Source organism: Sinocyclocheilus rhinocerous, unplaced genomic scaffold, assembly GCF_001515625.1.
Source record: "Sinocyclocheilus rhinocerous isolate Xijiao unplaced genomic scaffold, SAMN03320098_v1.1 scaffold1839, whole genome shotgun sequence".
Lineage (NCBI taxonomy): Eukaryota > Metazoa > Chordata > Actinopteri > Cypriniformes > Cyprinidae > Sinocyclocheilus > Sinocyclocheilus rhinocerous.
In genome coordinates, this window is record NW_015662183.1 from 56,555 (window position 1) to 69,627 (window position 13,073).

The 13,073-nt window shown below is 39.1% G+C and overlaps 1 protein-coding gene across 1 annotated transcript in view; it reads right to left on the reverse strand.

The window, feature by feature from the left end:
- Positions 1–7,676, reverse strand: part of LOC107727977 (zinc finger protein 431-like) — a 28,540-nt gene extending 20,864 nt beyond the window's left edge. The window contains exons 1-2 of the mRNA XM_016538031.1: positions 7,623–7,676; positions 6,719–6,946 (exon numbers count right to left, since the gene is read on the reverse strand). Of these exons, the coding sequence (XP_016393517.1) occupies positions 6,719–6,878 (160 nt within the window). The 5' untranslated portion in view covers positions 6,879–6,946; positions 7,623–7,676. The remainder of the gene's footprint in view (positions 1–6,718; positions 6,947–7,622) is intronic.
- Between the last annotated feature and the right edge of the window lie 5,397 nt (positions 7,677–13,073).

Sequence of the window (13,073 nt, forward strand, 5' to 3'; positions counted from 1 at the left end):
CCAGGTAAGACGCTTCTGACGTTGTCTCTGGTTCAGGAGTGGCTTGACACGAGGAATGCGACATTTGTAGCCCATGTCTAGGATTCGTCTGTGCGTAGTGGCTCTTGATGCGCTGACGCCAGCCTCAGTCCACTCCTTGTGAAGCTCCCCCAAATTCTTGCTGGTGCACCTTGTCCTACCACACTTTTTCCTTCCACTCAACTTTCTATGAATTTGCTTGGATACAGCACTCTGTGAACAACCAGCTTCTTTAGCAATGAACTTTTGTTTCTCTGTTTTTGCCACACTAGGATTTACACAAGCTTCAGTCTGGATCCAGAACACCTGAGAAGAGATGATGCCAACCCCTCAGAGGACCTCAGATGATGCCAACCCAAATTTCAAGAAATAAAGGCTTGAAAAAATTTCACTCTATGTGTAATGAATCTATATAATATATGGGTTTCACTTTCTGAAATGAGTGACAAAAAATATTGACCTTTTTCATGATATTCAATTTTTTTTAGATGTACCTGTATAAGTCATTATAATCCATAATTATGTCCTCACTGCATGCAACGAATGCCTCATTTATAATGGGTTTTCATGTTTTTGAATCATCGCTCCGGCCTGACAGGGCATCATCACAATATGGTAAGGGGCGTAACATTTCCGTCACACGCTTGAGGTATTCGGCCAATCACCACGCACTGGACTCCCAACAAATCAGATGGGTGGTGGGCATAGATTGCTTTAGGCCACAGAGTGGTGAGTTCTGACAGGCTGCATCAGAGCCAAATAGCGCGTTTCAAAATTAAGTTATTTTATCGGCGAATAGGTTTTGAAAATTACCGATAATCATAAAAATTCTTAATATTGGCGCCTATAATCGGTCGACCCCTAGTCCAGATGGTGGATCAGCACCTAGAGACTACCTCTACAGCCCTGAATGTCAGAGGAGACCATGTCAACTAGATGAGCCCCAGAGACAGATCCCCTGTGAAGACCTCGTCACCTCGACGACCATCGGCACAAGACCACGGGAACCAGACAAGTCCTCTGCTAAATCTGACCTGTGTTGCAGCCTGGAATTAAACCACGCCATGCTGGTTTCGTCTGGACAGAGGAGAACTGGCCCCTGACTGAGCCTGGTTTCTCCCATGTTTTTTTTTTCTCCATTTCTGTCGCAGATGGAGTTTTGGTTCCTTGCCACTGTCGCCTTTGGCTTGCTTAGTTTGGGACACTTAATTTCTGGCAATATTGTCCACTTGATTGCACAGACACTATATGAACTGAGCTGGAAGATGACAATCACTGTTTACTATTGTCCTCTCCTCAAAGCTGCTTTGACACAATCTGTATTGTATAAAGCGCTATATAAATAAAGGTATTTATTTATCTACTTATTTATTTTCATAATTCATTACTGTTGGTCACCCTTTACGTCTATGGGTTTTGCAAATATTTAACCAATGACAAGTATTAGAAAGAGCTTGTAACTAACCCTAGCTCAAGTTTAACCTTTTCGCACGTGAGTTTAAAGGGGTCATATGATGCGATTTCATTTTTTCCTTTCTCTTAGCTGAGCCTCTGGCATGAGTTTTTTTTAGGCGACCATTATTTTAGAATGTATCACTCTACTGTTTCCATAGAGATGCGTCATGTTTATCACGTGACACACCGCAGCCACAATAGTGCTGTATGACACATGCATCGCGTTTATTTCGTTTTTCCTTTTTTATTCAAAATATTCACACGTGAGTTTAAAATATACTAGCTGAGCCTCTGGCATGAGTTTTTTTAGGCGACCATTATTTTAGAATGTATCGCTTTACTGTTTCCATAGAGATGCGTCATGTTTGTCACGTGACACACAGCAGCCACAATAGCGCTGTATGACGCATGCATCGCGTTTATTTCGTTTTTCCTTTTTTATTCAAAATATTCACACTAACGTTTTTGGTCACACCCCCCTTTAAACCTATAAAAAAAATCTGTGCCCCCCCCCCCTTCCCGAATCCCCATCCCACCTCAGACTACCAAATAATTTCACTAAACATTATGAAAAATTCATGCTTTTTTAATTTAAAAAACCTACAGGGAAAAAAACAACTGCATCACTTAAAACATTGAAAAATAGCATAGAGAGAATAACTGTTATTATTCTCTCTGTATTTATTTATTTATTTTTTGTGGGTTTCATGCTGTCCGCTAAGGCATAGGACACACACAGGCTTTCCTCCTCACCAACGACATTAAACACCGTGTCTACACCGGACGCGAGCGGCAAAATACAGTAGAAACCATTATAACCAGTGACACTGTGTACACTGGATGCGACGCGACATTAAACTGATGCCTTGTTCTATTTATGACGTACTGACAAAGTTAAAATGATTTGCAATGGTTGCTTTGCTGCGTCCAGTGTAGAGCTGTTGCGGCGCGACATGTGTAGCATCCGGTATAGACACAGTGAGTGGTGAGTGAAGCCGAGAGCAAGATATGCCTCGTCATATTTTCTGCATTTAGCTTTTGAATGACCAGCACCTGCCTGGGTCTGTGCGACTTCATCTATGGCTTTTCTCTTCCCTTTCACAAACTGATCCATCTCCCATTCTAAGTTACGTCCTTTGGCTGTTGACTGTTTTTTCTTTTCTTTTTCTACTAATGGCCCACCCCACTGCAATACTCGTACGCCCCCTCCTGGCAGACGCGCCCCACACTTTAAGAACCACTGGACTAAACTTTATAGTTACCTACACAATGTGTATATGAACGGGACTAATAGATCTGTAGGGGTGTTGATGCTAATCCACCACGGGACTCGGGTAAGAAGTGTGACAGGAGACAGGACACTGCTCAACTCTTTATCTTAAGTATTTAACTGTTCACAGCAGATGGCACAACATTGTTCCAATTGGATTGGATATTGTACAACTTATGGCCACAAAGTGTTAAATGTGGTCTTTGAAATAAACAAAATAAAACAAGCATCACTTTGCATCTGCTAAATGTAAATTACAGACATGTAAATAACAACTTGCTACTGACACGTTATACATGAATCAACATGACCAGGAAAGGATCAACAGTAGCGAGCATACGCATTTGAATCACCGTACATCTTAAATATAGCAACATTATAAACAATGTAAGGTTCGATTACACAAGATGAATATTTAAACACAACAACGAAATAACCATCGTCGACTTATAATCAGGAATAATGAAATAAACTTACATTCAATCACGCACATTAACACCTGAAGAAATGGCGGAGCAAGCGGCTAGTGAAAGTGAAAGTGAAAGTAAATCGGAATAGCGGAAACTAACGTCAACTAGCGGCACACATTCATAATAAAAGTCCTTCCACTATAAACATACATAAGGAATTTAGAACAGTATATGATATATATGTCGTCAAATTATAATTGAATGGATTATTATTTCTGCTTCCACAGACATCGGTGTGCATTTTACAAACTATAAATGAATTGTTTTGCTATTACTTATGTTTATTTAGATGTCTGAAACCTAAAATAAGCATTAAACACTGAATAGTTGTGATAATATGACGCTCAGCGTGTCCGTCTCTGGCTCAGCGCCAGGAAAAGCGCGAAAGCAGATTTTAATTCAGCAGTTGATCACGTGATGCGCTGAACGTTCTAATCACACCGGTGTGATCGTACCGTTAAAGGGTTAAATGAAGTGCCGCACACATTTTGGACCCTCTCTCTGTATGGTTTCAATGCAAGGGTAAATAAAGAAATAATGAATGGTTGTTTGAATATGTACCGGGTTTTCTCTACTCCGTAAACACTATACTTATTTTATATAATGTTTTATAGCATTTGTCATCAGTCATAGCAAGTATAGTCTTAATGGCCTGTGCCTTAGCACTTCATCTTTAATGACATGAGATTTTGGCCAAATGACAGAAAAAAATGGAGCGCCCACATTGCTCCATTAAACTTTATAACCTGTAAGTTGATGAAAACTTAGGGTGTATTCACACCAGGAAAGTCCGCTAGTTCACTTGCTTTGGTCTGGACCAAATACAATGTTGATTTTTTTTGTTTGGTGCAGTTTGCTTTCACACTGCCCTTTTTTGCAAGTGAACCAGAAATTGTAAACAAAACCACACATGTGCTAAGGTCATCCATTCATTGGACAGAAATTCTCAAGCAGGGAAAAGCAGTAAGTGCAAAAACAGGCTAATAATGGAGATCTTTCGTAGTGCAATTTTTATTCTTTTACTGATTTGGTGTTATCAGATACTGACGCAATATGAAGACAATTATGAGCATCATATGAGAAAATGTCATACGATGTTATAATTACGACTTGCCAAAAATAAAATCTATAGATATAAAATAGGCTACTTAAAGCATATCACAATGTTAGTTTAAACATTTAACCTATATAAATGTATGCTAATAGGTGCATATCCAATCGTGCGGAGAGTGGAAGCGCGCGCTTCAGGACATTTTGCTCATAAAGGTAAGAACAATACATCGTTCGGAACTGTAAAGGGTCTATTATTATTTGTGTGCACCCACAATATCAAGAAAACGTTGTGCTTTTGTAAAATAAAGAAAACAAATAGGATGCGCTTGCCGTCTCAGTCTTGAACAGGAGCGCTTCACAAAAATGTACCAAAACTCAGCGAATATTTTCCTTACAGACATGATGAATATATTTATAGAAAGCTTTAAATGACTACAAAACAAAATAATTCAAATCCAAAACAAAAACTCTTATGAAATCCGTAAAGATGCATTTTTTCTAAAAGCACGTCCAATGATGAGATGGCGAGTCAGGATCATCAACTTCATTGCGACACTGACTCATAAAACACTAGTTTATTAATAAATAATTAATATATCTCCTTACTATTTTCCCCCAACATAGTCATGGTAATTTTTGCGGCAATCTTTAGCCTATTTAGCGCGTTCACATCACGTTGCTGTGCGCCATGGTCATGAAAACTCATCATTTGCATGTGTTTTTAAGCATTGTGGTTTAAAAACAAGTGATTTAAGCCAATGAAACGCAAATAACAGCACTATATGCGCGAGCTGTCTGTTTCAGAGCGTGATTTCTGCAATTGGGTCGGATCAAGGTCAGGTCATATTCACACCTTAAACGAACCGTACCAGAGTTTGTTTGGAAGCGGAGGTCTGTGGAGGACCTCTTCAGCTGGGTCTCGGTGCGGTTGTTTGGTCCACACCCGAGTGTGATTGCTGTATTCACACCTGCCAAAAAGGTCTGCACCAAGAGGGGAAACGAATTTGAGTTTTTGCCTAACAGCGATCGTAAGTTCTACTGCATAATACATTTTTTAATAATACAGCATCATGATACACATAGTCTCACTATTAGCTTTGACTTTTAACTATTATAGTCTTTTGAAGGACAAAAACATGAACTTTAAAACTATTGGCTTTACATCAAGTCAGCTGTCACTTTATTTTGCTGCGAGGCCCTGTGCAGTCACACATTTTACACAGCCCTTGCCTGACGGATCTGCATCAAAGTACCACAAGAGCGATTGGAGAGACGGCTGATTCAGCCAGAGCAGCTTCTTTAGAGCTGCTGCAGGAGCTCTGATGACGACACACTGGTGTTTCACGATTGGCCGGATTCACCAATGACCACAATCACGTGTTTTCAGTTCATTCTGACACCTTCAGGACCACTAACGCTCACAAATCTGTATTTTTATAACAGTATAATCTCTTTTTTCATGTAATCATAATGTTAGATTGTGTCATGTTCCTCACAATAAAAGTGATACCAATTTTTTATGTAAATACACTGAACAAAATTATAAACGCAACACTTTTGTTTTTGCCCCCATTTTTCATGAGCTGAACTCAAAGATCTAAGACTTTTTCTATGTACACAAAAGGCCTATTTCTCTCAAATATTGTTCACAAATCTGTCTAGCTTAAGTTTGAACATTATTCGTGTATGTTCACATGCTCTGTATTAAGCAATAAGGTACTGAACGAAAAGCATTTCTGTTATTTGATTAAAAAATGTGCAAAATGTCTGTGTATTTGGGAATATTGCATCTAATTAACTTCATCTGTGATAAAGTATATACGTGTTGCTGCTAAACGTAGTTCAAAAGAAGCACTCGTCTTGAATCAACTTCTGATGCTACATTTACAACTGAGCTTTAGAGAAGATGTTAAAGTCACAACAGTTGTTTTCTTTAGTGAACCATTTGAGTCACACACATTCAGCTGAAATCATCTATTTTGTTGCAGTTTGTTATTTAGTGCCTGCTGGCCATTTATTTGCTCATCAAAGATCTTTAAAGGAAGAGCAAATGTAGACAGCAGCACTAACTCGACCAATATAAAGTCGATCACTCACATCGCATTTTGCAAAATACTGTTAGAATGGATAGAAATGAATGGTTTTCATTTCAGAAGTAGATACTGAGTTTAATCTTACACAAAGTAATTGTTTGTTTAGGCTACTTCTGTATTTCTTCTTCTAATTAAATGTGTGACATGTCATAATAACTGATGTCCAGTGTGGAAGTTGGATCTTCTCCGGTTGAAGGCAGGGTTAGTGTTTGTCTGGTCATGTGATCTCAACAAGTCTGTCCACACGAGGCTTCATTTCAATTAAAACCACTTTAATTATGACACTCATGTGATATTTCTGTAGAGCTGGACATTTCAATAAGGATCAAATGAGTTCAGCTTTGAGAATGAAAACCAACCTGTTTGTTCCTCAGGATCTTCATGTTTGACTTCAATCTTCACGTCGTCACTCTCCTCTTTAATAAACGCCATCTTTATTTGTTCCTCAGTATCTTTTTGTTTCACGCTGAATACTTCTACAATCCTCTTCTCTTCACTCTCCTCTTTAATAAACGCCATCTTTATAATAGTGTCACGTGGATCTCAGCTGCTTCACCAGGAGTTTTTCTGTGTTTGGACACTCTGTCCTGTTTAAGATGAGGAAAAATTAACAGAAAGAATAAATACAAAGTTCTACATCTGTGCATCTCAATCAGCTCCCTTGCTCAGTAGTCAGCGCACTAGTAAGGGAGTCAGTCACAGTGAGAGTTCATGTCCTGATGAAAAACACTCAAAACTAGCACTACAAATTAATTAAATAACAATTTATATTGAAAGTCCATAACTAGGTATTTGATTTACAATTGGTATTTAATGATTAGTTGGTCGCATTAAATTGATTACTCTCATGAGAGCATTTGTGATTAGTTTGTAAAGGTTGTAATTAGTTTTTTGAGTTTGTTCATCTCGTTGCATTTACACAGTTTTGATCAGCATGTGACGTCAGCGTGCGGAGATTCGAATCACTGAATCATTTTGCGAATCAATTCATTCAATACGAATTTTTAAGTTTAATTTCAATTTCTCCATCACCTACTCGCCAGTGACCGAATTCATGCTTATTATGAACTGATTGGGAGCGAAATGAGACGCACCTTTTCTGTTACTCATGTGCGGATGTGCTTTACTCACATAAATAATGTACATTAACGTTACATACAGCATTACATTCATATTTAATTCATTTTACAGCGCTTGTAAAAACAATAAAACAGACGGTATGCTCTGTATCGATTTAAACACTATCAATGCTAAAACACAAACCTTTCTTCAGCCGAATCACAAACACTGGAGCGCGGCGCAGCCTTGTGACGTCACATCGTCAGCCCAAAATAAAAGTCCGGTATGGTGTATAGAAATGTACTTACAGAAAACATAGATAAAAGAGAGTAATATGTGAAATTCTGTTGAAAATGCCAACAAGTCATATTTAAGTGCATAAACCATTCATTACAGGGGTTGCGAACAAGCCAATTAAAACTGTTTGATGCATTTTTTCGATAGAACCATAGCAAAAACGATTTAATAATAATAATAATAATAAATTCAAACATACATATTATATACATATATTTATACACACACACATATAATATATATATATATATATACACACACACACACACACACACAAAAGAATATGGTCTAGAGTTGTGCAGTAGGGTTTTTAACAGAGAGAAACCTTCAGGGCCCTCAGAGAGAGCCTAAACTATTGTAAAAACAATATTTGAAATTTTAAAATTATTTTTTTTGTTACAAACTTTTAAATATTATTTGAATAAAAAGTTATAATTTCTAATTTTATTTAAGCAATTCGTAATTTGACAATCAACATCTAAATGAAATAAATACAATTTCTGTGGAAATAAACTCTTCAAATATGCTTGCTCAGTTTGTGTTGAAATGTGAAGGAATAAATTAAAGATGCCCATCTCCTTATTAGAATGTTTCCACCTAAAGCTTACGGCTCTGTGATTGGTGGTCCAGCTATGAAATTACAGAGGGCCAAGGCAAACAATAGTCGATGGGAGAGTAATTTCAAATGACAGAAAACTGACCAATCATATCTTTCCTCTAAATGGGTGGGGCTTGTTACCGCTAACTTTATGAAAAGTTTCGCCCACTGTAAAAAAAAAAAAAAATTACAAATAAAAGCGGATAACTGTGGAATAGACTGCTATTCACTTCACGATGGAAGCCGCAAATAACGTAATTGAGGACATTCAACAGGCCGCTGTGCCAATTTAATAATATCATCAACAATACATGTTTGTCATGACGTCTGTCACTAATTTGCTTTGTTTTGTGTGCTGTCATGATGTTGGTTTTGTGTGTCTGCTGTCCATGTTCTGCTGAAGTTCACAGATCAATTGTGTGATGTTGCAATTATTTGTAAGGAAGGTTTACACTTGACTTAAACTTAGCTATGTTTTATTTGGTGGTATTAGTCACTCTTGCTGTGCTGTTTTCTGGCTGCATTTCTAACAGGCGCTTGCACACCGAACAACTCACTGGTAATCGCACACCGGACGCCTAGCGTTCAGTTCAAGATGGCAAGATGATGAGCAAGTGCTGTCGATGAGTTTGAAGTTCAGTGTTTGAAGAAACAGATCAAACAGAATGACAAAGTGCGATCTATTGTAATCTGTATGAAGCACAGACTTTATTAGAGATTCAGAAAGACAAACGTTTTGTTGGAAAAATGCTTTGCACATTTTGTGCAAAAAATCCTTAACTGTGTGGTGTCATTACAATTATTTTATTGCTTCCGATCAAGTGTGAGTCTCTCCGATCCCAAATCATACATATCGAACATGTTTTATATTTACAACTCTTGATCAGGCTGCCTCTGACAGGGTAACTTCAATAGCCAATGAGAGCGAGCAAGCTTCACCCACCGAATGTTGCTTGCTTTTATGGCTTATTTGTTTTTCTTCTGAAGTCATGTTTGATCACACAAGTTTTTGTGAGATCTCATGTCTGTGGAATTTTAATGCTCATTTGAGATGAGCAAAATCTGCGTAGAACCGATCACCGGTGACCATCGCGAGATGCATGTCAATTAGAAATGTGTCTTGAGCATTTTAATGCTGACATGTGCCTAAAAACACTTGCGATGGCGAAGCGGCTGTGTCGAATTGCGAATTGCTCTCCACCTACTGCACTGATCAAAAGCACGATGGGAAATGACTGGCTGATGACAGCTTAATGCTCATTGGCTAAGAATGTCAGCTGGTAATTTTTTTTCTTTTTAAAGTCCATTACCTATAATACTTTTGTTTTTTGCAATTTATATGTGGAAAAAACACACCTATGTAAAATCAGGCATACTGTAAGTTAATATATTTCAAATTATTAATTGAACATGTGCTTTATTTAGTTTGTTTTTCCTTTTATTTATTTTTTCTCAGTTTGAAGTCCTGTTTGTTGTTATTTTTTCTTCAATGTATTGGATGCTTGTGTTCATTTCGTAAATTGTAATTTTTTTTTACAACACTATTCCATGAAATAAATTAGTCAATCCAACAGTACATATATGCATACATACATATGTAACATACATACATATATCTGTAGGGTTTTTCAGCTCAAAAAGGGAAATATTTATGACTAATTATAACTGGTTATGATTAATAATAAATATTTAGATTAGATCTTTGAATTAACTGTAGCAGAATCAATATTACCATTACTTGATCTGTCCGTCCACCGAGCAGACAAAATAATCATTTATCAATTCAAAGAAAGATTATTTTCCTGGCCAAGGAAGAATAACTGTCCTTCTTTATGCAGTGCTAGCAGTAATTTAACAAATGTAGCAAGGGTTGGAACATTCATTGACTTGAACTGTGAGCAGCAACAGAGACAATCATGTGTGAATATAAGGGATTTAATAAATGAAACTATATATAACATATAACTAACCATAAAACCCCAAAGATCATGCATGATTCTACGCAGACGCTACAATCTAATGGGATTGTTTTACAATTAGGCCTCATCTTTGTGTGGTTTTATCTGAGAAGTGACTGGGGGACGTCGAAGATCTCGATGAAAAAGAAGTTCCCTTTCAAGAGGGTCTCTCGAGGTGCATTGGGGAAACACCTTTCTCCTCAAATACTGAAGCCTTATTCGTTTAACGCCATTGCATTGCAATGGCCAATGGTGCTTGACTGCGCGAAAAGGGGGCGGGAAAGCGCCCTATATAAGCGGCGCCGAGTGGCATTTCATCAGAATCTTTCTCCTTCATTATAATGCTTCGCCGTTGATTCATCGCCAAAGAGGATTGTGGAATATGCTTTGCTAATCCCTTTACGCGTTCCGGTAGAGAATGGATTGAAGATATCATTTAGGTTTATCTGATCTGCGTGGATCCCCGACGGACTCGAACTATGCATCTTCTGCCTGGCCGCGCCCACGCAGAAGCCTCCACTGAGGGCCCTAACTGCCCGCATTGCGATGCTAAAAAACTTAGGGTCCGAATTCACTGGGATCGGTTAGCCTTCGTGCAGCTGCTCTCTTCAAGCAGCTGAGGAAGAATAATGACACAGATCCTGCTGGCCCCCTACGCTCTGAACGTGCTAATGATCAAACAGCTCACCGCCTCAGCGGCGTTCTGTATTGTACAAAGCACAAAATATCCTAGCCAAGGCGCTTCAGCCGCTCACATGACATATATCAATGCCCTGCCTCAGCGCAGCATTTTGCCTGCTAGATCGCAGATTACTCCAGTCATATAAACAGCTCCCCCGACCCAGTGACTAGCTATCATGTACAAAGCAGCTTCAGCATTCATGAGGTTATGACGTATCACCCTATAAACACCAGCTAAGCAGTTGTTTTTAGTAGCGGAGTGTATTGCTTGTCTATACTAACCACCTGAAACTCTGGCGCTCTCACTGACCTCCTATGATATGCACCGGTGCTGTGCCGCTGTATTCATCAGGATGTGTAGTGCCGTTTACACTCTATATATGTTACTATGTTCGCGTTTGAAAGCGGGTGACTTCGAGCGGGTACAGAATTGAGTTGGTTACTACTGGCACTGTAAAAAGACAATCCCCCCCCAAACAATTTTTGAATTCAAAACGAGTTTGCATCCCTGTATATATGCCGGCGCTGACGCTGTGTCTTTCATGCAGATGTATAGTGTAGCTTCACTGACCACTATATATGCCGCCGCTGCCATGCAGGTAGGTAGTGTTGCTACTGTTATATTTGCGGGCACTGGCACTGCCACAGCGCGTTAATATACTATGAGTAGCACCGGCTGTGCCGCTGACTCTTCTTACAGATGTGTAGTGTTGCTTACATTGAACGTTATATCAACTGGCGTTACAGCTAGCATAGCTATGTGCGACTGCATGTAATCTAGCCCAACTTCAAGACTCTTGCATAGAGCATGAGCCAGCTGCAAAACCAAAGAACTCGTGGAAAAATCCGTTCACACAACGAGGATTGTGCCGCAAAGCATTGTAGTTGGATCGACAGTAAAGTCTACCCGATATTTTACTGTTCTCTCGGTTTCACTGATTATTGCGGGCACTATCACTGGTTGTCTTTGTGCTATGGATGTTCCACTGTGCAGTGCGACAAGTTGCAAGAAAGAATACAGGAGATACTAGTCTGTAGCCTATCAAAAAAAGTGCTCTCCCTTAAGACAATTATTGTCGCTATTGCTTATGCTTGTTTCTGTTAAGTGAGTGGATGATATGGACGCTCTCTCTGTCAGCGAGTCATGTACAGTTTTCAGACCTAATGACTGTAAGTTGTGCTTAAACCGAGAAAGGGTTACATATCCAAGGTGCTCTCAACGGCTTTCAGAGCCTAGGTGATATCTCTCTCAGCTTTTGCTCTGAGCGAGTGTGCGGTGGGGGAGAGCCTCACCTGCAGCCTCCCTGCCCTGTGCGCGCTTTCCGCATTTATGTGAATAAAAAAAAAACATTCCAAAAACAAACTACTGGTGTGCAAGCCGACTATACGAGAGACATGCCTCGTCATGGTCTAAAGGGATATCTATTGAGGATATACAGTATCTCACAGAAGTGAGTACACCCCTCACATTTTTGTCCCTCTACGGACACAATGAAGCTTGAGTCGCCATTGGCTAGTACATTTTTTATTTTACTCACCAGACTTTTTACATGAAATGCATGAACGATGCAACTGAACAAAAAAAAGTAAATAAATAAATTAAACAAAACATACTTTGTCTCATTAGACACTCGCCTTTTCAAGCGTCTCCATTCCCCAGGGATTTCTTCAACTTGACATCCAGATTGAACAAGCTTCTCTCTGAACCATTCAGTGAGTACCTTAAGCTCCTTGTTGCCGTACAATAGTTCAAGTTGTTTTCTGTCATCAGGCCACTTGTCATGGTTGAATATTGCAAATGCTGACATCACAGCTTGTGCATTTTGATCTTTGTTAACTCCAAGCAGGTTATCCAATTTAGCATGAAGATGTTTCTCACAGGCTGAACATGCATGCTCCATCTGTTTTCTCAGATTGTCCATCAGGCTCTCTCTTTCCCCTCTCAAGTCAATGCCCTGAAAAGTTGTGATATGAGCACCAGGAGGGTGCTTTTCCAGACACTGTGTGATGAAAGTTTCCAGCATACCATCTGGGAGAGGGTTGGTTTTCATGTAGTCAAGACTGGTCAAACAGCTCTCAACTGCAGCAACAGCACTTGGTAGGATGAGGTCTGCCTTCTGT